At 44.1% G+C, this 26531-nt stretch overlaps 11 protein-coding genes across 11 annotated transcripts; 5 read left to right on the top strand and 6 right to left on the bottom strand.

Moving 5' to 3' along the window:
• Window positions 1-698: 698 nt before the first annotated feature.
• On the bottom strand, window positions 699-1397 carry JR316_0002348 (PRKR-interacting protein 1-like protein; the record flags this gene model as incomplete). Its single annotated transcript, XM_047888142.1, has 2 exons — window positions 699-1061; window positions 1113-1397. 2 exons carry the CDS (start codon window positions 1395-1397, stop codon window positions 699-701), a joined length of 648 nt encoding a protein of 215 aa, XP_047753065.1.
• A 226-nt stretch (window positions 1398-1623) lies between these two features.
• On the top strand, window positions 1624-2943 carry JR316_0002347 (Protein arginine N-methyltransferase 2; the record flags this gene model as incomplete). Its single annotated transcript, XM_047888141.1, has 5 exons — window positions 1624-1846; window positions 1901-1993; window positions 2049-2344; window positions 2399-2708; window positions 2759-2943. The coding sequence occupies 5 exons, from the start codon at window positions 1624-1626 to the stop codon at window positions 2941-2943; spliced, it is 1107 nt and encodes a 368-aa protein (XP_047753064.1).
• A 319-nt stretch (window positions 2944-3262) lies between these two features.
• On the top strand, window positions 3263-4052 carry JR316_0002346 (UDP-N-acetylglucosamine transferase subunit ALG14; the record flags this gene model as incomplete). Its single annotated transcript, XM_047888140.1, has 4 exons — window positions 3263-3395; window positions 3453-3604; window positions 3656-3865; window positions 3921-4052. 4 exons carry the CDS (start codon window positions 3263-3265, stop codon window positions 4050-4052), a joined length of 627 nt encoding a protein of 208 aa, XP_047753063.1.
• Window positions 4053-4227: 175 nt separating this feature from the next.
• On the bottom strand, window positions 4228-5144 carry JR316_0002345 (Splicing factor U2AF 23 kDa subunit; the record flags this gene model as incomplete). The annotated part of the gene is made up of 4 exons (XM_047888139.1): window positions 4228-4532; window positions 4584-4692; window positions 4756-4902; window positions 5130-5144. The coding sequence occupies 4 exons, from the start codon at window positions 5142-5144 to the stop codon at window positions 4228-4230; spliced, it is 576 nt and encodes a 191-aa protein (XP_047753062.1).
• Window positions 5145-7035: 1891 nt separating this feature from the next.
• Window positions 7036-8409, bottom strand: JR316_0002344 (uncharacterized protein; the record flags this gene model as incomplete). The annotated part of the gene is made up of 6 exons (XM_047888138.1): window positions 7036-7255; window positions 7306-7904; window positions 7955-8065; window positions 8117-8164; window positions 8217-8271; window positions 8330-8409. The coding sequence occupies 6 exons, from the start codon at window positions 8407-8409 to the stop codon at window positions 7036-7038; spliced, it is 1113 nt and encodes a 370-aa protein (XP_047753061.1).
• A 2213-nt stretch (window positions 8410-10622) lies between these two features.
• Window positions 10623-12040, bottom strand: JR316_0002343 (uncharacterized protein; the record flags this gene model as incomplete). The annotated part of the gene is made up of 6 exons (XM_047888137.1): window positions 10623-10758; window positions 10808-11227; window positions 11275-11339; window positions 11391-11497; window positions 11549-11576; window positions 11642-12040. The coding sequence occupies 6 exons, from the start codon at window positions 12038-12040 to the stop codon at window positions 10623-10625; spliced, it is 1155 nt and encodes a 384-aa protein (XP_047753060.1).
• A 1019-nt stretch (window positions 12041-13059) lies between these two features.
• JR316_0002342 (ATP-dependent helicase fft2) lies at window positions 13060-16755 on the top strand (the record flags this gene model as incomplete). The annotated part of the gene is made up of 11 exons (XM_047888136.1): window positions 13060-14146; window positions 14206-14658; window positions 14709-14793; window positions 14846-15077; window positions 15129-15263; window positions 15305-15487; window positions 15537-15947; window positions 16000-16119; window positions 16169-16331; window positions 16385-16424; window positions 16479-16755. The coding sequence occupies 11 exons, from the start codon at window positions 13060-13062 to the stop codon at window positions 16753-16755; spliced, it is 3186 nt and encodes a 1061-aa protein (XP_047753059.1).
• A 149-nt stretch (window positions 16756-16904) lies between these two features.
• On the bottom strand, window positions 16905-17663 carry JR316_0002341 (Transport protein particle subunit bet5; the record flags this gene model as incomplete). Its single annotated transcript, XM_047888135.1, has 3 exons — window positions 16905-17169; window positions 17225-17581; window positions 17632-17663. 3 exons carry the CDS (start codon window positions 17661-17663, stop codon window positions 16905-16907), a joined length of 654 nt encoding a protein of 217 aa, XP_047753058.1.
• Window positions 17664-18858: 1195 nt separating this feature from the next.
• JR316_0002340 (Anaphase-promoting complex subunit 8) lies at window positions 18859-20206 on the top strand (the record flags this gene model as incomplete). Its single annotated transcript, XM_047888134.1, has 7 exons — window positions 18859-18982; window positions 19056-19235; window positions 19292-19456; window positions 19511-19619; window positions 19670-19726; window positions 19782-19942; window positions 20004-20206. The coding sequence occupies 7 exons, from the start codon at window positions 18859-18861 to the stop codon at window positions 20204-20206; spliced, it is 999 nt and encodes a 332-aa protein (XP_047753057.1).
• A 3904-nt stretch (window positions 20207-24110) lies between these two features.
• On the top strand, window positions 24111-24443 carry JR316_0002339 (Succinate dehydrogenase assembly factor 4, mitochondrial; the record flags this gene model as incomplete). Its single annotated transcript, XM_047888133.1, has 1 exon — window positions 24111-24443. One exon carries the CDS (start codon window positions 24111-24113, stop codon window positions 24441-24443), a length of 333 nt encoding a protein of 110 aa, XP_047753056.1.
• A 1188-nt stretch (window positions 24444-25631) lies between these two features.
• On the bottom strand, window positions 25632-26099 carry JR316_0002338 (Small nuclear ribonucleoprotein Sm D3; the record flags this gene model as incomplete). The annotated part of the gene is made up of 3 exons (XM_047888132.1): window positions 25632-25660; window positions 25780-25872; window positions 25988-26099. 3 exons carry the CDS (start codon window positions 26097-26099, stop codon window positions 25632-25634), a joined length of 234 nt encoding a protein of 77 aa, XP_047753055.1.
• Between the last annotated feature and the right edge of the window lie 432 nt (window positions 26100-26531).

Here is a 26531-nt window from a genome sequence, read left to right as displayed (position 1 = left end):
CACAATTTGCTGCCAGAAATAATGGTGCCCATATCACTTCTCATCGAGACATTCACGAAGGTATCGCTTCGTATGAATAAGAACGAAGCAGTGACGATCTTGATATTTTGTTGAAAGGTCTTGAGCGCCTTGAGGTCCTTGTTACAAAGTGGACGGATACCCCCTCAGAATATTCACCGGATGAGATGCGCGCTTGTTTGGACAATTTCAGAGATGTCCTCTTTCGCCATCTCGACGAAGAGGCACGTAATCAATTCAACGTCCCCGATGCATCACTGACTTTGATTTTAGGTCGAGGATCTTCGTGGAGAAAACTTGAAGAAATATATTACTCTTGAAACCCTGCAGAGCATACCTATATGAATGTGCTGGCTAGTGTTCAAACTGCGCAGACTAGTCATGAATCCAGCTGTAGGACAGAATGCGCGTATTGTAACTTATTGAAATATCACATAGCAATTGTCCAGCCTGCATACTGTCCAATAATATGACCCTTTTCATCGGTAGACCGCACGCAGCATCACCATAGTAACACAGAAATGAGCAGGATGCTTACCCTCGTCTGAGAAGAGGACGCTTTCTAACCCAGATGAGTAGATTCATAGTGTAGATTCGGATTATCTTGCCGTACGCATCGATTGTCAGGTAGTAATCGGGAAAAGTAAGGAATAATGGCGACTAGGCCGTCAGGGACGACTTTAATCATCTTCTAATATGGTTATACGCGAGGGCTCAATGGCAATCGAGGCAGGTTCGGGTGCATGCTGCGATAACGTCTCAATATTCTTAGGCTCCCGCAAAAGTTGACCTTCGTCATCGGAATCGTCGCTGGCTTCTGTAGGTTTTCTGAACACCATTTCTTCCCCGTTAACAATTCTCCTTTTCTTGATCGGTAAATCTGAGGTTTCCTGAGCCGGTGCCTCGCTTTCATCTTTTCGAGTTCCTTTCGTTTTCGCTCTCTCCTTTCTTTTCTGCCTCTTCGCTCGATTTTTGACCGTTTTGGCATTGGCTAGTTCTTCTGTCTCGCGTCGTCTCCTTTCAAACTCGGCATCTTCAATTTCCTGGAACACAGATTGAGAATTATCTAATGTCTTAGTCGGATTTCTTCATACCTTATTGGAGGCTTCTTCAAGAAGCTTCAAGCGTTCGTATTCTCGTCTCCGACTTGCTTTATATACATGAAATTCACCACTTCCCGCACCTGCACTTGATCCCTGAACGTTTTTCATCATTTCTCTGGCAGGCCGTATCGTTTTCTCTTTAGGTGGAGGGGGTATATATACTGGCTTGGCAGGATCCTTTAGAAGCTTTTCCAGCTGGGAGCGCTGCTTCTCAACCGCAGTCAGAGCATGTCGATGGGTGGGAGCAGTAGAGGTTGAAGCTGAGGTGCTCGACATGACTGACGTTGAAGCAGAAAGAAGAAAGTTCGACACTCAAACTTAGCGAGTCAGTAGAACCAAATCGAAACTTGTGCACAGCTCGTTCGGGAATCGGCAGGTTGTTGAATGAATACGGCCCGCTGCGGCCCGGATCAGCATTAATATTACGGATCACTACACAGTATAGTGAAGAAAGAAAAGCATTTTGCAGCTAGTTTTAAACCTTGTCTTGAACCACCTCAAAATGGACGATTTAGATACCATAGCGGCTCAGCTAGGTGAAGATCTTATTAACAAAATACTCGCCAATGAATCGATAGACGAAATTTCGACCGCCTTGCAATTGGGTGCACCCATCTGGTATCAAAATGCTGCTGAAGGCATCTCACCACTCCATGCTGCCGCATATGCTCGGAATCACGACCTTGTCAAATTGCTCATTAATGAAGGAGCTGTTTGGAATGCTGGCACGTTTAATATTTGTGATTCGTTGACTATGTTTACTGAGCATATCGCTTCAGTGGATTATCTCAAGAATACTGCAGGAGACATCGCTTTATCTTTCAACGATGAGACCATATATAAAGAAATACGGGACGCGGGCATTCGCTCAGGTGCATACACGATCTAGGTTCTCGCACCGTTTGCAATCACTGAGCTATCGTATAGAACTTCTCCTAGGGTTACTCGAGAAAAAATCATCTTCCGATTCATTCAGACTAATCCTGTGCGCCGAGGATACCACAGCGAGCGGCTCTTCCGATGCTTTCCTGAATTCGAGGCTTAAGTACACTGTTGACGAGAATGGCCAAGATATTTGCGTTCTTAATGTGGAAGGACAGGACATTGGAGTCATGATGGGCTGGGAGAGAAACATCATGAATGAAACCGTCCACAGGCTTTGCGATCAACATCCTAATGCTACCAATCTTAAGATTTTGAACATTGGGTTTGGACTGGGTATTGTTAATATCATTTGCTTCAATTTGTTTAAACTTCGTTGACCATCCAGTGATAAGGTTGACAATTTTTTCCAAAGTCTCCCGCACCCACCAGCAGAGCATTTTATTATAGAAGCTCACCCAGACGTCCTCAACTTTATGCGCGAAAGGGGCTGGTATGATCGCAAGGGCGTCAGAATTTTAGAGGGTCGCTGGCAAGATTTCGTCGAAAGTCCAGAACTCTTGAACTCAGGCGGATTCGATGTTATATATACAGACACATTCTCGGAAGATTACAACGCTCTTCGACAATTTTTTGAGCACCTGCCAGATTTATTGGCAGATGGTGAATCGAGCTTTAGCTTCTTTAACGGTCTTGGGGCAACCAGTAGGTTTTCTATGCAGCTGGTTCTACTTCATATCCTGACTACTGCCCAGATGCGTTCTTCTATGACATATACACCCGTATTTCAGAGCTCCACCTTGCGGACGTTGGCTTGGATGTTAATTGGTCTGACGTCGACGTTGGTTTTGATGATAGGGAAGGAAGATGGGGTGAAACTCGTGAATACTTTTCCTTGCCCATATACAGGCTTCCAGTCGGCAAAATGAAGTCTATGTAGTTTGGAGCTCCATGTCCGACTCTCTGTATCATCGCCTTGAAAATTTTATACATGATTAGGCTTGCGTAATTCTTTAACGAAATATACTCTACTTCAACTATTCACGAGCAATTAGATGGAGCAAGTTGAAACGATGATTAAAATAATACAATTTTTTGTTTTGTTTTTATAGTGATATTTTCAAGATATTTCAAATTATTTGTTGTTCTCCGAATAAACATCAACTTCGCTCATCCTGTTGATGCCTTGTTAAAATTATGACATTGTGGTAAGCAATCACTAGTTGCGCATTCCTTGCCGGTCATCATACAATTTTACCATGATCTTCCTCGTTATTATTCTAGTTCTCTTCCTCTATCGCGCATTCTCTATCCTACCCAACAAATCCAGAAAGCCCAAACGCTTGTCAGTGGGCAAAAATAGCTGTAGTATAGCTGTCTTCCTAGGTTCAGGTACGAGCAGCCACTTCAACTACCGATACACCATTATGTCGCTAAAATGCATACAAGGAGGCCATACCAATGAAGCGTTATTGCTCATCTCGGCCCTGGATGTAGATCGATATGGTCCGAGAACTTATATTGTCTCTTCCGGAGACGATCTAAGTGTTCAGAAAGCAATTAAATTCGAATCTCAAATTTCTGAGGGCAATAAGTCCAATGTAATTCAACCCTTATTATCTCAATTTTACAGCTCATAACACAATTTACAGTATTACATGTTGTCCATTCCGCGAGCAAGACGAGTTCACCAATCACTTCTCACTGTACCTGCTTCCACGGCGTACTCGTTCATATATTGCGTCTACTGTCTGGCATTCCGACCTTTGTTTGATCCAAATACTCCAGGATATCCAGACGTATTACTCCTGAACGGACCAGGGACCTGCTTTGTTCTCTGCCTCGCTGTTTATGTGAACAAAGTATGTAAAGTTCCCCTGAAGCATTTTGTGAACCCTGAGATCCTTTTCTGGCCAGTTCCTCGGCCTACATGCACCATTGATAATTTATATTGAGACATTTGCGCGGGTAAAGTCTCTGTCTCTATCTGCCAAACTAATCCGCCCTCTTGCTGATAGGTCTGTTGGATTTGTTCTGAAAGCAATATGACGCTCACACATGTCCGCAGGTTTGTTACCCAGTGGTCTGACCAGGCAGGTTTGTTGCAAAGTGATCAATGGCTTGTATAATGATCAGATCCATACCATGAATTACATTAGTTTACGGATATAATCAAATGCGACTATTTTCTCTATGACTAGGTGCCTTTAATTGTACAGTAAAACTACTTCCTAGTCCAGCGATCTTCACCAGGATTACCACCTCGCCTAGACGGACTAGCAGATCTTCCCCTGCCACCCTCTCGTTTGCTAGGTTCCCATCCCCCACCACCCCCTTCAGTTTTGGCGGGATTGAGTCTCCGTTCCAGCCGTTGACCAGCACGTAAAGAAGAAACCAGGTCTTTCGATGCCAATCGAAGATGCATGAAGTTACAGAAGCCACCCCGGTTGCACTCTCCGTTTTCATTCTGACGGCAGCATGCCTCTCGAAAATCAGTCACCGGCGATAATTCAGCATACAGCGGTCGACCTTAATACAGTTTTAAGTAATGAAAAAAGCGCCAACCTCAGAAGCACACACCTGCATACCAGCGTTCATTACAACTATCAACAGCGGCTTGCGCTTCCGTTTCCCACTCGTATCTAGCATACACATTCCCTATCAAGTGGTCTCCGACATTGTCGCATACCTGTGCGTCGGGTGAGCGAATTGGTAAGATGTCGAGAGAAAATTGCAACATCAATACACTTACGTGAAGCTCAAGAAGGTGCCCGAATTTCGCCAATTCACAGTAAAGATCCTCGTATACTGCATCAAAGCCTTCTTGGAGTTCCTTTGGGGTCAACTTACACACGGGGTCGTGTGCGGGGTTGTGGTAAACATTGGGAAGGAGGATGGTCTGGGAAAAGGGAGGTTTGATATGTTTCCTGGAACAACGATCACCGTGGCGGCATGCCCCAATCTAGGATACCAATCAGCCTATGGGTTGAGGGCAGGTACAATCAACGGCTCATACCTTGTAATAGAAAGAACAATTAACGCGATCCTGTTCTGTACCGAAGATATTGGCCTATTCGAAGAAAATAAGCTTTGGAAAAAGTAATTGAGCATAAGCAAATTACACACCAAGTGTGATGCCATGGTGTAAATGAAAAAGTTTTACGACAATGATAATGGTTAACAGTCAAGAGCGAACCACCAAGCAGACTTCGACTGGGTGCAAGGTTCTACCTCACTGCTGACAAACATTAAATCGAACCCCCTCAGTTCGGCAATATCCGTGTACAGCCTCACTTGAGCTTTTTTCTGTACTAGACGATTGTTGGACGATTGAGAGGTGAATTTACCCGCAGATTTCGATACTTCCACAACCCAGATAAATTTTTCTAGTAGCGAGAAGAAAACCCATTATTTTGAATGTTTGGATTTGGTTTGGATGCTGCAGAGTGTGCACTATTTAAAAATAGTAATTGCTGACAGTGGTGCCACTGGCCTCGAAGCAAGTATATCCACGGAACCGCACCACTAGTGACACCAAAAGTACGAAAGAAATTACTATATCTACTCTCAGGAATACAAGACGTACATGGAGTATCCAAGAGTCATCTCACACTATCCCGCATTTTCGGAAAGTATGTAAAATCCATCCGCAAAAAAACATCTTATTCATGTAGTGCAGTCAACATAGGTCTAATAGGTATAATTGCATATAATGTCACGCAGGTAATTTGCAAAAAAGAACTACGTATCTACTACCTTCTCCTCTACTGCTAATAGGTTTTCTCTTGTAGTCATTGCCATCCATTCCCGTAAGACCGACGACTTCGATTAATATCTGTGGAGTGCCCGTAAGATGATACCAACCATATCGGAATCTTATCTTCCATTTGGGAAACGCATGGTATCTACACTGCCTCGTCGTGACTTTCTCGGCATTTCTGTTCGTGGAAACGACAGATTTCCGCCGAACTTTCCCGGCCATAGGTCCAGCATTTTCAGAGCCGATGCGATTCAATAGGGTCGCAGCCCGAATGAAGACATGAGGAAAGTGACATCTGGCTACTGTTTTGGGACAAAGGTAGCTAGAAATTACACCTAGTCAGTCTACACTTTAGGCAGTTGGTATATAGCTTGACTAGTACTCCTTCTCTCAATGGACTTGAACTGAACTCTTCAGACCCTGACTGGAAATGAAACGCGTGCATTCACAACGGAAGTCTATACTCTATGATTTGCGATACTTTTTTGTCTCCAAGACAGGATCAAATCTTTTCAATAATCTGTTCTCGACGATAATATCATTAATAAATTACTATGAGCATAAACATACTACAGAAAAAGGAAAGTTGTATACAGTTCAGGTGAAGGTTGGTAAGGTGAAGAAAGATTAATTCATCATTATTGCTTTTATATTAACTTCCGACTTAGTAGATTGGTATGAATAAGTCAAGGTCCGAGTCTGGCTAATGTGAACAATACATAATTGTCTCAGGATGAAGTGTCTCGATTGGTTAGTTGGTTGGTCACGAGATTACCATACGGCCCTAAAGAGAACCGATAGGCACACAGCAGCAGGTAGCCAACCTGTAAACTGCCTCTGTTCCACGAGCCTCAGTCTTCCAACTAAGTAAAGCAGGTTGCAGAACAGCATACTGGTTTTTGCGCTGAATCTATTTCACCAGTATATTTGATTAGCATCATTTCAAATCATTCAGAGATCTACAGGATTGTTTTACAATTGCATCCTGAGCGATCCTCAATCCGCTCAACCAAGCACTGACCAGTGACAAGTCCACAACTTCGGGATTTTCCGAGAGATGGTCCGGTCATCTATCTGGATCTGCAATCTAATTTAAGATATGTAGCCGATACCAGAAATAGACTATAGATCGCCTTTTCGGTAATTGTAGCAAATGGGCACATTTCTTCAATTGGATTTGAAATAAATAATGTTGTGTGTGTTTCTAAATAATCTAACAGTAGTGCTACATAAAGGAGACATATAATCATACAAGGTTGCTGATATTAAATACTATGACCTCCGAGGTGGTTCCCACGACATGAAGGAGTCATCAAGAGGTGCTGGCGAACTGGCGTTAGAGGACATCATATCCCAGGGCCTAACGTTCAGCGAAGATCCCCTCATATTCGAAGGCATTCTCTGTGAGTACATCTGCGACGGATGATAGCCCTGGGACTGAGACTCTGGTGGCATTCCTCTGGGTGTGTGTGTGATATCGCTTAGAGCATTACTAGAAGAATAGTTAAGCATTACATTTAAGAAATGTCGAGCAATACTCACATAGTAAAGGAATCTAGCTCCGAGATACGTTGGTGGAGATGACAATATGTACCATTATGATGACAGGACGACTGGCTGAGAACGTCGGAGGCTTTTCTTAACCGCACAGATAGCTCCAGCATAGTGTTATAGCTTGTGGGATCATGAAGGCAGCTACAGGAATGATGTTTATGAGGTCGAGCTTCGTGTACCGGTGAGAAACCTCCGTCATTGAGTCCTATGAGTCCTGGGTAATTCAAAAACATTGTCGTCAAATCGTAGTCTTGGTTCCCTCCCTGCCCTGCGATGCCAGCAGAGGAGAATGGGTATTCATCTGTTGGCGTCATAAGCCCTGGTGAGGGTGTACTTTCCAAAGGTGAAAGAAGATAGGGAGATTTACGGCGGGTGTCATAGTTCGCCGAAGATTGTATCGAAAGAGGGTATAAACTAGTTTTGGGGGGTGTGGTTGGGTTTAAAGATGAATTTTGCCGCGGAGAAGAATCGCCCCTGTCAGAAGACGGTGAAGATATAGGAGGAGATGGAGCATTAGAGGATGATGACTCGTCGCTACCTCCCGGTTGACTGCTCTGCACCCACCGGGGGTGAGGTTTGTTCTTTAACTATGCTTGGGGTCAACGTCAAGTTATTTGGATGAAGCGAGAAGACATACTTCACGAATAACGCCTTCAAGTTCGGCGACTCGTTTAATCAATCGGGAGCTCTCGTCTTGAGCATCTAATCGCTGACTGGGATCATCGACCTCATATACACAGAGTCCTGTCTTTATTACAATCTTTAATGGCGAGCCCAAATATATCAACGACTGACATACCAAACCAAGCTGCGTGCAACGCGCGCAGGCTGGGCGCTTCCTGTCACACTGGGCAAATTATTGTTATCAACTCGTTTATAGCTATGCCAATAAGACTCACCATTCGCTTAGAGGTGTGGCAGTTTAAACAAGACTGAGTAGTTCTGTTGCGACGCCTAAAGATGACAAAATTTAATCTTTGAACGTGCAACGACAGTCCAAAAAGATATTTACCTTTTGCGATGGTCGCCATCAGGAACGGGAGTAGTATCAGAAGCGATTCTCTTTTTGCGGGGTGCATTTTCTGCTGACATGTTGAAAACAATTGAACTTGGTAGGCTTGGTGCTGTTGGGTGACGACTTCAGGGAACAGAGTGAGGTTTAGTATTTGTAGTGTCCAAGGAAGTCTTGGCATTTCGATTAAACGAAAACGGACTTGTGTTTCGTTATTGTGAGATCTAAGTCGGTTGCCCCAAAGATAGGGAAATGCCCATTCTTAGACGTACATGTCAACCAGATATCAGAAGATTGAATGCGTGGGAAGCAAAAGGAAATCACACACTTCGATCAAAGTTCCCAGCGTAGTTTCTTATACCTCCTCCGGTCGCACAAAGACATGGGAGTAGAGCGAAGGACCGGAGAGGAAAATGACAATTTTGACCGATGAAGTGATTTGCCCAATGGTCCGCATTAGATACATATTTGGGATACCACCCTCACCCCTCCGATTTTGTGAACACCGAATAGTACTACCCTGAGTTCAGTGGTGAATCTAGCCAACGTTAATGCACTGCATTGAGAAGCAGGGAGGAGAGGTTGGCATGCAGCTTATAAAAAGCGATTCTAGCGTGAAATTGGCATACAGGGACATCTCGAACTTAACTACAAATCTTCCGACTCGTGGCTACTTGCGATCCTGAAAAACCCCAGCAAATCACCGTTCATCATGTTTATATTACGAGACACTCACGGTCCACAGTGTACACATGGACCTTACGTTTTTACTGGTGCTAAAAACTCAAGAAGGTGGTCCATGGGCTTTTCTTCGGTCGAGCTCTAGTTCGTTGACAAGATGTGTTTACGATTGGCTATCAAAAGTTCTAATGTCTTTCCCTGGCGATCCAGGGCAACCCAGAGTCTCCCAAAGAGAACTGTGCAATCCGTGAGATACGTAGGTGGCGTTTTTTAACTTTCTACCTTGGCAATGTAGATTCATCTTATAATCTGATTTAGACCAAGGAAGGTTTGCCTCATTCATAGACCTATAAGCTACACGCGTATATGTTAAAATGATCTTAGTCATTCTCCTGGTGTTGACTGATTGATTCACATTATCTGGCGTACCTTCAGGCATTAACTCAAGCCAAGCCCATCTACTTAAATTGGCCACTTTCTCCGATTGGACCAATCGGAGACCCGGGGAAAGCAAAACTTATCGTTATAAGTATCGTAAAGGTTATAAAAGTACACGTCAAGATCTATATCCTTGGCCTTTGCTTGGCACCCTCCGACGAGTATGTATATGTTATATTCTTTTTTGGCTAGAAAGAATAGCAGATGCGAAAAACGAAGTAGGATTCTGGAAATTTATGAGACTCACTGCTGCCAGCAAGTATCAAATAGTTAATCTGACTTCTCAGAAGGCCTGATAACTGTCACAATAGTGCCCGTATTTTGAGTCGTGAAAGTCAATGTTTGAAAATCATCCTAAAAATAGTAACAAGCACATAGGCAGTTCGGTTTGTCCAGTCAGTCTCAACGACCTGCAAGAAGTTCATGGCTCGCCCGATACTTTGACGTACTTGATTATGCGCTGACTAGAGTAACGGGGCAATTGTACTTAAATCAGGTTTTAGATTGATAGGGATACTTCCAACGCTTTCCACGCATGACGGAACAGGCTCACGCATGAGAACCAAAGATCAGATTACAAATTTTTTACTACATATGTAGTGTTATCTGTATTGTATATCAACACTGTATATGTTGTTACCAGACTCAATTGCTATCATTGGGCAAAAAAATGAAGGATTAAAGATAGCTAGGGTGTAAATTTATCTTGATTTCGCGTTTGTGGGCCCCTCGGTGCTGCGCGATAAATATTAATGGCCAAGGTCTAGTTTTGGAACATAACGAGGGAGACTACCGGAGACAAGTTTGGTTGTGGAAGTAGAGGCATTTCAAAGTAACTTCCGCAAATAAATATCTTGACACGAATCTAAGCCTATCAAGACCTCTCGCGCTCACAATATATAATCATGAGATACCATGGGACAGAGGAAGGGACAAGTGAATTGTGCGCAGCTCACAACATCGGATGTATTTTGGGAATACGGGAAAGTGTGTGTCATGATAGCGCAGTTCGCAGTCCTTGACTGGAGAAATATAATGCTCTCCAACCCCAAGATTTTTTGTAGGCTTCGGAGATTTGAATACAAGTGGATTTGATCTCCAAGTATAGATGTTCATAAAGTATTGACCTACTCGAGCAAAAAATGTACAGGTTGTTTAGCATTGTGTTACCAATTTAAACGAACGAACTTCCCAAACCACCCAGCATAGTTATCCACCAAGCACGGTACAATGTCATCCAACCTTCTTCGTCTATGATTCGCTTGGCGCAATCAACAAGACCAAGATAGGGATCACCTTCATGCCTCAGACTATTTAACAGAGGTTAGTTGGTGCAATACCAACACTTTCTGAACTCACCCAATGACATCTTCATCAGTTCCTGAATACTCTACTGTATCCTCCGCATCACCGTCTACCTCTTGAGATACTGAGTTGTATTCAGCAGATGCATGGTTTCTCTGGATTGCCAGTCTGGTGGCAATAACTTCGAGTGGGGTAAGGGCCAGGACTGTTCCACAGAAGATGATCAAATATATGACCAGCCTAACTAATGAAATATTCCCTAGAATGACACCGCGTTCTGATAACCCTGGCAGAAGCATACGACGCATAGGACCGAGGAACAATACAATTATGCAGACATGGAGTGACTCGGCAGCCATAAGTCCAGGTGTCAAATAGATAATCCAAGGGCGACGTCGTTCCGTTGGCGTAAGAAGCACTCGCAGAGCTCCTACAGCGTTGAAATAGGAAAGCTTATGAGGAGTTGTGATAGATCTTGTAGGTATTAGATATTTAGTCTGGAATGCAATTTGTGGTCATACCTGTATGTAATGATGGATGTTGGTAAGGATATAACCAGCATAAGAAGACTATAGAAGAGCGTTCCCTGAGATATATGTGAGCATGTTAGGAAATTATGCTATATAAAGTCGCTCACTAAAATCCCTGTCTCTGGTGCTCTATATTTTCCATGACGTGGACCTTGGGTATCCATTGCGAACAGGATGACAAGACTGACGGCGAATGTGCTTAACGCAGTAGGTACTATGGCAACTCAGTCAGAATAGAAGCAGCAGTGACTACCCTTGCCCTTACCCAAACCCTTGTAAAGCCCAGCCCAGCCCTGCGAATGTATGAGATTGGGTCTGTTAATTCCAACCAAACGAATACCAAAATGGCAGGGCGCACCTCAAGCCGATATACACGACTCATCATACCAATATACGAGTGCACCACTGGTCCTGTGTGGGGTGCAGCACCACCCTCTGAATCGAGTTGAAGTCCTTTAGGATTGTAATTGGCTCTGAATCGAACCAGAACTCCAGTGAGAGGAACAAAAATGGCCAAAGTGATGGCTGAAGCCAACAAGAGGGTTAAAGCGTCAGGTGTGGTACTAGCTTCCGACATTTTGATTATACAAAAGACAGCTTCGAGATAGAATAAGATGAATTTCACTTGAAGTGAAGACAAGTGATTGCTGCGCACTAAAGGACTCGGTATTCTGGCAAGCGCCCCCAGACTGCGACATCCTCCAGTGCTGTTCCGCCCATGCCGGCCGAGCCGAACTAGGCTGTTTGGCTGTGGCATTATTTGGGCTTTGTTGTGGTCATATTTTGGACAGTGAACTAATCGGACTTTCAAAGTCTGTGTTCTGACTTAACATTGAATTCTTCGTTCAGAGTCAAAGGCCTCTTCCAGAATATCGGTCGATACTGTCTTATCAGGCGTGCAGCCAAGACTTGACTAGCTGAATCCAGTACTATTACTATCAATGTCTCCTCAATTTGAATGGTGAGATTATTTTCAAGTTCTGTCATCCATACATGGTATTACCTTGGAGAGCTTCAAAAGCACTACGTCGGATTTACATCGCCCTCCAGAACTCCTCCAAACACCCCCGCAGTTGATCTCGACCTTCTCTTGGATCAAGTATCCAATAATGACCTGGTAGTTCGGCGAAACGGATATGTAACGTTTTTCGCTAGAGTTGGATGCAAGCACCTAACAGACCAAGCAGCAGTTTGAGATAGCGCCTGTTTTCTCAGTTGATGCTCTCCTTATCAACAACCAAGGTTGATTTTGGTTTCGTAAAAGTCTTGATTGATGGTAGGGTATCCCGTCCTCGAATGAGTTTATTTTGCCAATGTGGTTATTGGTCTTTGAGCTATTAAATAGCGGTTCCATTGGGTTATAGTGACACCTAGAAGAAATATATGCGCGAACTGTCGTCGAAGGATGTTAACATACGGGTTAGAATTATATACGGAAAAATAAATAAATTGCTCCAACAATGGGATTATATTTGACTCTCCGACAAGACCACGTTAATTCAACTGGTTGTCCTTTAGTTGGCACCATCACCTACGCTGGCCTCTTTGCAAACCTACTCTTCTTATCTCAAAATATTTTGAGTTTGTTAATGTCGATGATCTCTACGCCAGGTTCTGTGGCGGAAAATAAAGTAAGTCACAGAGCTTCAGTTCTACAATGAATACATAGTCTTTGGATCCCAATCATGCTTTTTGCAGAGGTTGGCTCTCGAACAGCTCAGGTATAGCAAAGAACGGCAGGCAAACCGCTCCCAAGCTACCTCTTTGTCGTCATCAATGTCTTCAAACGCTTCGAGTCAGCCGCATCGTAGTGTGCCACCGGCACAATCCAGAGATGCAAGCGGGCCATCTCGATTCTTCCCCAATCCCAATCCATCCCCTGTTCATATCCTCGCGCCTAATTCAAGTCCTCTTTCGAACGGCGAATCATATTCAAGGGCTTACTCGCCAGCCAACGGTGTTCAACACTCTCCAATCCCCTCCATATCCAACACAAATTATGCCAATGCTTGGCCGTCGGTGAGGAGGAACTTCACTGTCGATCCGTTGACAGCATCCAGCGGCTTCACATCTAGTAGTAACTCCAATCATGCTCCTCCACGACGACAATGGGGGAGTGATGAGCTGCCCAATCATGAGGAGGGCCCGCCTCGCAAAAGAATTAATCGAGGCCCATCGGAAGACCCGTCTACCAGTCTAGAATTTCCACCGTCTCCAGAATTCCAACGCGTCGGCGAACGGCGCCATTTTTCTACAATCAGTGTAGACTCCATGTCCGTATCTTCAGAAGAGTCCTTACCCACCAGCGATACAAGATTCAATATGTTTCTGATGACACATCCCGGCGAGAACAAGTCAAAAGTCCATGCAGCGTGGGTGCAAGCTGGCTGCGACAACCGTAGAGCAGATGCGTTTTTAAGGGATCCAGCATGGTCTCCAGTCCTACCGGTATCCACAACAATGGATAAAGATGCTTTGGGTAGGGTCAAAGAGATCGATGAAGCCTCCAAAGCTCAGAGAGCCGCAGTTAAAGAGAAAGGCAGAAAATCTATGATCTATGCGAATCGTCCTGGGTTAGAGTCGAAGGCACCTGCTACCCCTCCACCTTCCAAGAGTATTATTGACTTGACTACACCGTCATATTCAACCCCAACATCGCCCCTCACCCCAGTTGTAAGAGCTCCTCGACGCCAGCGCGCAAAGAAGCTAGTCATTCATTCTGACGATGAATCCGGTTATGAAGAGCCCGCATCTGACGAAAGAGATGATATGACAAGCGAAGCGCGCTTAGAATATGCCTATGAAGCGCGTGCATTAGAGTATTTGAATACGTCGCAATCTGACGCATTGCAAGAATTGACTGGTATGTCGATCGTCGCTGAATAGCGTTAGGGTATACCACACTTAAGCGTATCACAACAGGATGCACTCCCGAGCAGGCCAACGTTATCATTGAGCTTCGTCCATTCAGTTCTGCAGAAGACATTCGAAACAAGCTTGGTCAAGGCAAAAAGAAAGCAGGACCAACCGGTATCAGTCCACGCATGTTCGAGGACTGTACCACGATGCTGAAAGGCTATGGCTCTGTCGACAATGTGCTGGAAAGCTGTGAAAAGATTGGATCTACTCTCCGTACAACTATTTCATCGTGGATCCCTGACAAAAAATCCAACGTGGACGAAAGTCTGGACGACGGCGCTCTGAGCTTATTATCAATCAAGCCGTTAAAGAAGGGCAATGCTCAGAACCACCTAACTACTCAACCAAGATTGATAGCGCAAGGCGTTTCCCTGAAAGAATATCAACTTCTTGGAGTTAACTGGCTTCATTTGCTCTACCGCAGCAATTTGAGTTGTATATTGGCGGATGAAATGGGTGTGTCTTGTTGTATATGATGCTTATCATTCTGCTTTAACTTTCATCAGGACTTGGGAAAACTATCCAGGTCATCAGCTTCCTCGCATATCTTAAAGAACAGGGCAAGAAAGGACCTCATCTCATTGTAGTACCGTATGCTCTCTTTCCTTGGTCGTAGGTCCCTGGTTATTTATCTATAGTTCAGGTCATCTACACTAGAGAATTGGTGTCGAGAATTCGCTAAATTTGCCCCCTCTGTTGCTATCCAAACGTATTACGCCGACAAAAATGATCGACCAGCACTTCGAGAGACCTTAATCAACACACAGAGATGTCGTAGTAAAACTTCAGAGGGATGGGAAGTCCTTATTACCACCTACAATTTGGCCCAAGGCGACGATCGTGATCGAAAGTTTTTCCGCAAGATTGAATGGGATGTGAGTTGCTATGCTTTCTTTTGTTATGAGTCTATCCTGATTTCTCACCAGTGTTGTGTATACGATGAAGGACATGTTTTAAAGAATTTTCAATCCCAACGATATCAATCCTTGATGAAGTTCGGCTCGAACTGGAGACTACTATTAACCGGCACGCCGTTGCAGAATAATTTGCAAGAACTTGTCGTACGTCCTTCGTTGGTCTTCGCTTTGTCAAGTATTTTCAGACCATAATGTTCCAGTCTTTGCTAAACTTCATCCTGCCTGACCAATTTGCTGGCTCGATCGACTCCTTACGTGCAATTTTCAAAGTCAAGGGAGATAGCAAAGTTACATTACTTTCACAAGAACGGATTTCACGCGCAAAGAAAATGATGACTCCGTTTGTCTTACGCAGAAGGAAGGACCAAGTAGGTGATTTGGAAACCTTCTGCCTTTGATATCTCAATTGCCTTCTAGGTATTAAAAGATCTTCCAAAGAAAACAGAGCGTATCGAGTGGTGTGAAATGACTGAGCTGCAGAGATCAATTTACCGCGATGCACTTCAACGTTCCCGGAAAACGGTGGTCGAGGCGCAATTAGATGAAAGTTCTGAAAGCTCTTCTAGTAAAAAGTCACGTGTCGGTCATCGTCCCAAAGACAAACTTTACGCCGAAAACAGCTCTAATGTCTTGATGGATCTCCGCAAAGCAGCCTCTCATCCCATGCTTTTTCGAACTAGGTTTACTGATGATACATTGTCACGGATTGCTAAACAGTTGTTGAAGGAGCCTGACTTCAAGAAGCGGGGGGCCCTTTACGACCTTGTCAAAGAAGATATGTCTGTAATGACAGATTCGGAGCTTCAAGTTTTCTGTGCTACATACAAAGTTTGTTATTCTTTTTTATTTTTATTTATTGGGTACTAAAGGTAATTTTAAGTCTACCCAGAAGTATCTTCAAGATCAATCTTGTTATATCGATGCCGGGAAAGTCCAAGTGCTCCTCAAATTACTGCAGACTTATAGACATGATGGTCGAAAAGTCTTGATATTTTCTCAGGTTAGTTTTGTCTCTCTTCTCTGCTCTCTCTGTTTGACGCGTTGTTTAGTTTACGCAAATATTGGATATTCTTCAAGCTGTTTTGAGAAATCATCATGTCAAATTCCTTGTTCTTACAGGAAGTACTCCGGTAGATGTGCGGCAAACTTTGGTGGACGAATTTACTGAAGACGATTCAATTCCCGTCTTTTTGTTATCCACAAAAGCTGGAGGTAAATTTTTACTTCCTGGTGCCTGAGTTATAATGTTGCTAAAATTTAAATAGGCATGGGTATTAATCTAACTGCTGCTTCAGTGGTCATTATGTACGTGTTTTCGTTTCAGCAAAGCGATGGCCATTTTTAGGTTATTTTCTTTAGGTTTGATCAAGACTTCAACCCGCACAATGACCGGCAGGCACAAGACCGAGCCTATCGAATAGGCCAGAAAAGAGACGTTGAGGTAGTTAAGTTAATCTCTAAGGGGACAATCGAGGAGGATATGCTTCGACTAGGAGAAACCAAACTAGCCCTCGATGAAGCGGTAGCTGGAGACGGCGATGAAACCGACGGGAGTGCTCCTGAACGCGAAATGAAGGTTTCACTGTTGAAAACTTTGCGCAAACAGTATGAGATGGAAGGCAAGCCGACACTCTGATATACAATCAAACCGTACGCATTATGGATTTGTATGAATCATCGTGGTCACAAAGGATGTTTTTGATTCTTTAACACACATTTTCCCTGTACATTATCTAGAACACATTTTACTGGATTTATTGATATGCTTATATGTTGAAACATCTCTCATAGAAATACGGAGAGGCCTCTTATTAGCCTGTCTACGCTTGCACGAAAATATTCGTTATCAATGCCCTGTTCTCTTGAATCCATCTTTACCAGTGGGTTTCTAACGACATACTCCAGGAAAGGACCAACATATATTTGACGTAATACAAATCGTAGTGAATCCGTCTTGGGGTCGCTGAGCATCACAAATTTGAAGCCGGTGATTGTTTCAAACAAGTGTAGTTTGTACGCAGAGGTGCGATAGTTCACAAATTGCTCGTCTCTGGATATTCTCGATCGTAAGTCGACCAGTAACTCGATGGCATAGGATAACCTACCTGCCCGACAGTTTTCTGATCATGTTCCTTAATGAGATGACAACACCGTAGACTAGTTTCGCTTCTTCGTCAAACGGTAACCCACTGCTCGACGATACCGTTGATCCTGTAGACAGTTGCATCTGAGGTGCGTTGGGCAACTGATTGCCGTCATTCATTGCAACCACAATTCCAGTAGTTGACGAAAGGGTATTTCGAGGACTGCTAAAACTCGAGGATAGTGTCAAGTTCCCATCATTTGGGTTTTGCTGGCTTGGGGAGACTGCTTGAGACACTGCAGGAAGAATGCCCCCTTCAACTGCAGGTTTGGGCCTTTTGGTACGATGCCAATCCTGGTAAAATACACAGACACAGTGCCTAATCGTCATTATGAGATATCAGTGTCATGCTCATGTGGAAACACTCACCTATCGTAGATGTATAGACTGTGTATCGTCATTGATATAGTTTAAGAGACGAAGATGTAATTTCAGGCTCAGTCGATTACTAAATTATCAAATAAAGCGCCAGAGCAAGAGCGTGCTAATGTCATTATACCCGCATACCATTACTACTTAATATGTCGTCTTTCAAGGTTATTGACGCACAAGATATATCAGATATTCGAAACACATCTAAAGAATGCCTGGAGCGAGGCCTGGTGGTTGCTGCCAAATGGTACGCTCTCTGAACACTGAGTACTTCTAGGTGTGGCCTCAAGAATCCATGATGTTAGGCTCTCGGAACTCTTACTGTCTATCGCACCAGAAAAGAGGAGGCCAATTGTTCCTCAACGTGGTACTGCTACATTTTCAACGTCAACGCCAGCAAGGTCTCAATCTCCTCAAGTTTCGTTAGAAGGGTATTCACCCATACCCACTCAACCGCTCACACAGGTATTCATTCCGGTTTTGTCCAACCACGTTTTGTACTATCAATCTCACCGCCTTCAGGAAAATATTCAATCCTTGGAGTTCGAGCTAGAGAGAGAAGAAGAAGACGTTCTTGTTGCTGCTCGCGGATGCTTTGAAGGCCGACAGTTCCACCGCGCCATTCACCTTTTAAATGACTGCAAAAGTTCCAAAGGATATTTCTTCAGACTATACTGTCAGTTCATTGTGAGTATCCTGGCCCCATTCCCTTGTAGTATATATTTCGACCCGATCATCCAAAGGCTACAGAAAAAGACGCGCAACGGGACTGGCACAAGTTGGATAGTAAGCTTGTATTTATCTTCTGTTTTATAATTGCAAATTTTAAACAAACTTTTCAGGCAATAGATACCAACCTCCAACACCATCCAATTTATCCTTGGAAAAACTTTACGACCTTGTAAAAAATGATAATGATCCTTGGCTTTTGTTCTTGTGGGTACATTTGGATAAGGCACTTCTGTTGGACTAAAGGAGGCATGGCTTCAGAAAAGCGTTGTTCTTGTCTCGATTGTCAAGGCGAGAAGAAGCTATTGAGAGCGTCCTGCTTTCCATAGCAGGTTGTAAGTGGAATTGGTCAGCGTGGACCTTATTAGCCAGTTGCATCGGAGACAGTGAAGAGGTTATTCTCAAAATACGTCGTCTGACCACCACTAACAATTCCCACAGCTATCTTCCTTGCTGCCACTGATTCCATTACCACTTGATCATCCGCTAATTCAGATGTTCCAAATCAAGACATTGAACGACCTCCATAACCCTTCTGAAAATGAAATTCAACTTTGCGATCGACTCTTAACCCCGGATTTCTTTCCCAACAGTGTCTGGGTAATGGGACTACGAGCGTGTGTGTTGTATCATATGCACGGTAGGCAAACTTTCGGTGTATCATTGGGTTTCACTGACCATCAAGTTCCTAGATTTTACCCAAGCCGTTGTCCAGTTCGAAAAGATTCTTGCTATTGATCCTCATCGTATTGATGACATCGATATCTACTCCAATATTCTCTACGTAACCGGCAATAATCTGAAGCTTTCAAAGCTGGCTCATGAATTTTTGGCTCTAGATAAAGACCGGCCAGAAGTTTGCTGTCTCATTGGTGCGTTTACCGACGCCTTGGAACGCCTTTAGACCCTGAAAGCAACGCGACTATAGGAAATCATTACTCATTGCGTATTGAACATGAGAAAGCCGTCAAATACTTCAGGAGAGCCACGCAACTTGATCGGACCTACCTCTCTGCTTGGACTTTGATGGGGCACGAGTACGTCGAGATGAAAAACTCACATGCTGCTATCGAAGCATATCGTCGTGCCGTGGGTGCGAATTCCTTGCTGGCTGTAATTACTCCGTTTTGATGACATCCTGCTCCAGACGTCAATCGAAAGGATTACCGAGCATGGTATGGTCTAGGACAAGCTTATGAACTCCTCAGCATGCACCACTACGCTCTCCACTATTATCAACGCGCAACGGCATTACGGTATCATCGTATTTCTGATTTAAACTCCAACTGCTGAAGCTTTCTAACAGTCCTTACGATGTCCGGTTATGGCAAGCACAGGGAATGTGTTACGAAGAAATTGGAAGGTTCGAGCTCCTCCAAATATAGAGTGAACCCCATTGAATCCTAAGAAATCTTCAGACTCCGAGAAGCAGTGGAATGCTACAAGCGCGCCTTGATACCTGCAGATCCCCATGAGATTACGATCAACCTCAAACTGGCGAAAATCCATCGTACCCTAGAGGAGCACTCGGAAGCCGTGGCATATCATCGGCGTGTCGTCGAAGTTTGCCAAGCAGACTGTAAGTTGACATCCTAAGTTCGCTGCACTCCCTTGGCATTCCCACTCATTACTTTCTATAGCGCGTCCCGTTCAAGATTTTTCAAAATCAATTTTGGAAGTTGCTGAATATGAGATGCAAATTCCAAACGATGACGGTGATTTGATTCTTGCCAAAGATTATCTGGAAGTGGTTGCTACAAGTAATGCTGAAGATGTCGTAAGAGCGACCGACTTGCTTAAAAGAGTCAAGGCCATGATTGAAAAGAAAAAAAAGCTAGGCTAGTGAATGCCGATGACCATGGTACGGAGATTGACCCGGCGGTTTAGCTGAATGATATTCATTCCTTTGCTTCATATACGTAGTAATACGGAGAAGTACACCAAGAAGTTCGTTGAACTTTATTTTATATAATGATATGTAGTATAAATGGTATCTGTTGTTAGGCAAACCTCGTTGACAGTAGCAAATAAGAAAGCAGCAGAGCAAGATGCAGAGGCCAGAAAGGTCAGGAATATACAGAAACTGAATGAGTACAATGAGGATTTCATAGACCAGCTAGTACTTCGAAAGCGCAGAAATCAGCGATGACCTCTCCTATCGTATGGCCACGGATCGTAAATTTTGATGGGTGAACTGCGACGTTGCTCTGGCTGCACATCATATCGTGGGGTCAACGCGTAGTCATCGTCCTCGGAACGCATATCAACATCTTCATACCTAGTCGACTCAGGAAGATGCGGTCTGTGATACACAATTGAAGAAGTCCATGTTTCTTGCCGCGAATCTCGATTTACGTGTTGATGATCATTAAATGTTAGATTTGGAGTTGACGTTCGTCGCATTGAACTAATGAAAGGAAGTGTCTGGTCGTTCCAGGATACATTCGAAGTTGTCGCAGACAATGCGCGAGCTCGAGCACCGATGAGCAAATGCCCACGCATATCATGCCGCTGGTATTCAGCTTGTTGCCCTTCAGGTGCAATAGGCGGTAGCCAGCCAGAATGAGGAACGGACGGAGAATGTGAAAGAGGTAAGGGCTCCAGAAATCGGTGAAGATGTGATAGGGAGGGAAGTTCCGCTATTGAGTGCCGATTTCTGAGGGATGAATTACTCCTTGAATCAAGATGACGATTTTTAATTGGGGGATCATGAATGGTAGAAGTCATGTTTTGGGAGTCATACGCAGGTTCTTTTGGAGAGAATTGTCTATTCGCTCGAGCATTGCTGACAAAATGCTCAGGTGGTTCAAATTCATCCCATTCAGGTAGCGCGACTTGTAAATCTTGCCTTGCGAACAACAATTGTTAGTTTAAAAGTACAGAATTGAGGTTGAATTAGTCCTCACATCAAACAGCCCACAGAACCCCATCGATCTTCCAGTTCTTCAAGTACTCGCAAAAGATTCTGGATACTTGTGTTGGTTTTGTCAATTTTTTGAGCTAGATGCGGTTTGATGTCCTGATTCTGGAGACGCCGTTGCTTTAACATCAGATACCACGTATTTACAACCAGAAAGGCAGAAGCCATGTGTGATACGTCGATGATATTGGGAATATGGATATATTCAATGCCGCGTTGCAGCTGGGTTTTGATGATATCCGCACATGACGTAGCAGCGTCAATACAGACCGAAAATGCAAAGTCCACGTGCTGAGCATCAACATCGGAGGATGGAAGAGCAAGCGCGGTGATTGAAGGACGGTGTACTAGCATTCGAGCGACATGATATGTGTTAAGAAGAGTTGCAGCTTGACATGAGAAAACAGGGTTATCCATTCTTTCACGCCATCTCACTGGGGAGCAAGGGTAAGCAGTGAGCGACATTGTTCAACACCACTTACAATGTTCAGGAAGACCCTCCTTCCATTCCTCCAAAGCTATTGAAAGCTGATCGACTAAGCTTTGTCTCTTCAGAGGCACAAGACCTCGATATATCCTTGATTTATCCGTAGCGTACTGTATGAAATGAATATATTCATCATCAACTTCCACACACTTTTCTTTTCCAAGCAGTGGCCAAACGGGTCGCAAACATACCAATGTTTTCAAGGTAAATGCCATAATTTGTGTGAGTTTAATTAGCTCATTGAAGGCTGTGATAGATGAGGGGATGTCTGTCGGTTGCTTGAAAGGCTGCTTTTGAGTAACATTCAAATAAGCATCATCAACCTCAAGAGGAAGATCTAGGTCAAAACTATTCAATCTTAGATATTAGTGATTTCGACAAGAATGAGGGTACTCACTCCTCTTCGCCCATCCCGCAAGCACGGCCAAGGCTAACACCCCCGAGGCGGTCAAATACCACTAGATGCCAAAAGGCTCGTTTCCAAAGCTCGTCATCGATATTCGACACTGTCTGATACACCTTCTTACGATGTGCGCCAATGTCTTGCGCCTTTCTGATGCCACCACTAATAAAAAACCAAGCGGTAGGAAAACTGGATGTCCCTTTTAAATATATAGACATTAGCTTGGAGAGGATATCGTCAACTTGGGCATTGTATGTCAAAACGTCAGCCGTACTGTGATTGTTTGCACCTCAAACAAACTTGCAGGATGGAACAAGTTCCTGCGTATTCTGTGAATATCTACTTGGAAGGATTAGTTTATGTGAACGGGCGTAGTCGAAAAAAAATACGCACCAAGAGCAATTTCAAAATATTGAGAGCCTGCTCTTCTCCAATCTAGATTTTGTCCCTGTGTTTCCAAAGCCTCCCGCAATACACGTTTATCGCTACACCAACGGCTCCCGATAGCAAATATTGAAGAGCAGGCGCCCGCAAACCATATATTACGGTGGTACAACCGCGATTTCCACTGGCGATCGAATGTAGGCCGGTGAAGAAGCGGAAACATGGTGTTTGAATGTCGAAAATAGAGGTCAATCAAAATTTCCATTAGATCTGGTGGAGGGAATTTGCGAAGCAGATCTCGAAGTATGGTCGGGTTGTCACCGCGAGCGCCCTCATATTGGCTTTCCCACTAAAAAATCGAATGAATGATTAGCTACATAAAATCGAACAATCACCAACCACTGGTGTTTGCCAGAATTGTGGTCTTCTGGTTTGTGCAACACTTCGATTATCAGGTGAAACAGGTAGATCGTTGCTTGGCCGATTTGAACCGAGTGTGTCACGCATATGCATGTGTTTAAACTGCCTAGTGGTTTCTACAAGACCTGCAGTGCTGCTTCGACCATGAAACCGAATATTATTATCGTCATCCGAATCATCGTTTTCAGAGGCTCTCAGAGTTATCTTAGTTCTCCCAACAATAGAAGTAATGACAATTTCTTCAGTTTCAGAGGAGGAGGAAGTCTCTGTATCCGAATCTTCAGTGAGGTCAAGATTGTCACGATAAGCCAAAAAGGATGTATCTGAAAGAATGCGAGATTGCCTAGCGCGCCGGGGTTGAGAATGGAAAACAAGATGAGTAGACACAGGGGGAGGGAAAACCTCAGGATTCAAAGTGACTGTTTCGGCTTTGTCAGAATGAAAGGGTATCATAATTGGTGACAATCCAGCGGACGCAAACGATGACGTCCGATTGATTGCGTTTGAAGAAGACGCGGGTGAAGAATCGTCCTGTGTTTTCCAAGAATTTCGGATGACTGGAGGACCCAATTCGTCGGAGAAGTCGACATCAGGCTGAATCTATGCGAAACGGTCATTAATTTATTGTGCAATCAAAAACATGTAAAACAACAAACCCTCTTGAGAATAGCCTCCATGGCCTCGAGCTTGTCTTCCAATCCGGTTACATAGCTAGGTTAAATGACACAATCAGAGTCAAATCAACGAAAACAGTTTTTACTAACGCCTTGGGCGGACTCCGAGGTTTTGAGGCCTCTCTGAAAAGAAATTAGAGACAAAATCTGGGGAGAAGGAACGAGATAATTACACATATGTGCACGGTTTGCGGGACTGTGTGCAGTTTGTGCAGATATTAGAGGGCATGAAAGGCCCATCGCATTTTGTTTTCCTGCGTCTGCAAGCATCGCAGGCTCTCTCTTTCTTGTGTTTCTTGAGCTGGGAGACATTGCCGCTCGTGGGTGACATGGAGAGATGTACTGTATTTAATTGAGCCGGTTCAAGAGTAGGAGAGGCACGTGGTTAGATCCCCGCATTTGATCCGGGAGGATAAATTGTGGTTAATTGGCACCTTGAAGAGCAACTTGAGTAAACCAATGTTTTCCAGGCCTCTACTCAAATCTCGGTCCGTCCTAGCAGCAGCAATCGCCAGACGCACCGTCTCCATCAACCGTCCTGCTCCCCTGCCTCTTCCCCAGGACGACCAGCGCGAGTATGAGCTCCTTCTTAGGAACGCACAGACGCCACTCGCCCCCTCCAACGATCTCGCCGTCCATCCAGATGCTCGCACCCCAATAACCCCCGAATTTGAGGGTGACGTCAATCCAACTACTGGCGAACTGGGCGGCCCTAAGCGTGAGCCCGTTAATCGATGGGCTGCAGACCCAGGCGGTGATTGGAGCTTCAAAGGCAGAGTCTCGGATTTCTAGCGACTCTGCGACGTGCCTGCTCCTTCGGGCTTATGTCCATCAGACACAACCATGGTACGGGCTTCTTTCTGCTCCTCCTCCACTATCTCAACCTTTCCCTGGACGATGGAATATTCTGCCATCATCTTGCGCTTTACCACAGATGGCATGTACATGTGTAACTTAAATACTGTTATTATCCATATCACTCCGCGGGCAGAAATTTTTCGTTATCGTTGCCAATATGATACATTCAAACTCGGGGTAATGTCCCCATGTACGCTGGATGCTGCAAGTTCTTGCGGAAGATGTGTGAGCACCTTCCTATCACGACCAAAGTTTGTGGACAACTCAGCGTGCAATTGTGCTCTTGGCATACATTTGCCGCCGAACAGTCAATTGAGAAGCTGCTTTTCTCATGAGACCTCTCTCATCCCATCGGCGCGTCATCCGCAATTTCTTTCTCGACATGACGTCGTTATAGATCTTTTTTCAAAGCAGGCACGTCCCATGGACTGGTCCATGTACTGCAATCCGGATCCGTACAATAGGTGTCGTTTACCTCACAATTCTTAGTGGCCGAAGCACCTTACACAGCCCTCTGCACAGCCTATCTGCACTTTACCCATGATGAGAGATGCAGAGATGCGCTTGGCAATGAATGATCATGGCATTATCTTTTTGTCCCCGAGCAGAACCATTGGATGGATCTTCTAGTAGCATGCCATCTTAAACGCGCCGTCTGGTTTCAACCGCATTTCCCAGCTATGATTCAGGGAAAAGAATGAGCTTCCATACAAAAATAAATACCAAAATGAAGGGAGTTTTTGCGCCTAATTCATCATCAATGGTGTTTTTGGTCATTCAAGGTATAAGGACCCTCAAAGGGAAGCATGGTTGTAACAGATAACAATTGTTTTTTGAGGATCGACGCGTCCTATTACCTCCTGATACCTCTGGCTGGAGGAGCAACTCCACGACCACGTCGTGCTAGAAAACGAAGGCCCAGGTGTCAATATAATATCTGATAGAAATGTTGGAGCGAAGCAGGAACACACCGTTTGCTGAAGGCCATTAAAAATGAATAGGAAGAGAAAAAAATTAAAAGATCAGTTCTTGAATTGAGTAGGGCACATTGCCGAAGCCATGATGATGACGGACCTCTCATGATAGTCGCACGTCCTCTCGCCGTACCGATACCCCGTCCTCTCATAGCATTTGGTCCAACTCGTTTGAACCTGTGAAAAGAACAGAGGTGTGGGTGCAATTAGCTTATAATCCCATTGAAAACGAGATATGGAAACTTGCATGGGAGCATTCTGTAGCATATCAGGTACGATGAAGAAGCGAATCATACTCCCCCGGATGTATACTTGATCAAGCTGAGATACTCGTCCATCTCGTCCGGTAACAGTGATATCTTTCAAAGAGATATTTAGATTATCTTCAGCTGTAATAAAGTTGTGAACGAATTTTAGTCGCGTATATTGAAACACGCAGAGTAGAAATTGTTCATTCGTGGTTACTCTTTGTTTTACCTGTTTACGAATAATAAATAAACGTACCTTCGGCGAGCTTTCCTCTGTAAAGTTGTCCAGTCTTCAACTCAACCGTGATTATGTGTCCCAAAGATTCATGCAAAAGCTTGATCGGAACACCTAATCCTGCGTTTGCCATAGTCGTAAGAATATGTTCAAAATGAGGTTGTATTACACTGCATATTCAAGAGTTTTAATTCGTTTGTTTGCCATTACCTTTGAATACAAATAAAGCAATTGGAGCCAATGACATTGATATTGTCAAGGTTTATTCTGAGTCTCAAAATACTGAATCTTGGTCATTCTCATGTACCTCCTCTCTGGTATACTCCGAAGGTATCTAAAGACTGTTTGTCACAACCCTGGAGACTCGGAAAGAATGAGAAGGAACTTGGGATGGAACCGTATAACGCAAGTTTAGCATGATTATTGGAGCAAAATGTCTAGGGCGGTCTTCTTGCCTTCTAGCAGTTCACACTTCCCCGCGCTGGCAGTGCACAGCCTTAAAAGAATCAACTTCCAGCCGAACACGTTATGTCTTGTTGTCAGCGAAAATATTGTCAAATAATCA

The sequence above is a fragment of the Psilocybe cubensis genome, chromosome 2, assembly GCF_017499595.1.
Source record: "Psilocybe cubensis strain MGC-MH-2018 chromosome 2, whole genome shotgun sequence".
NCBI lineage: Eukaryota > Fungi > Basidiomycota > Agaricomycetes > Agaricales > Agrocybaceae > Psilocybe > Psilocybe cubensis.
This window is presented reverse-complemented; position numbering and strand designations above follow the sequence as displayed.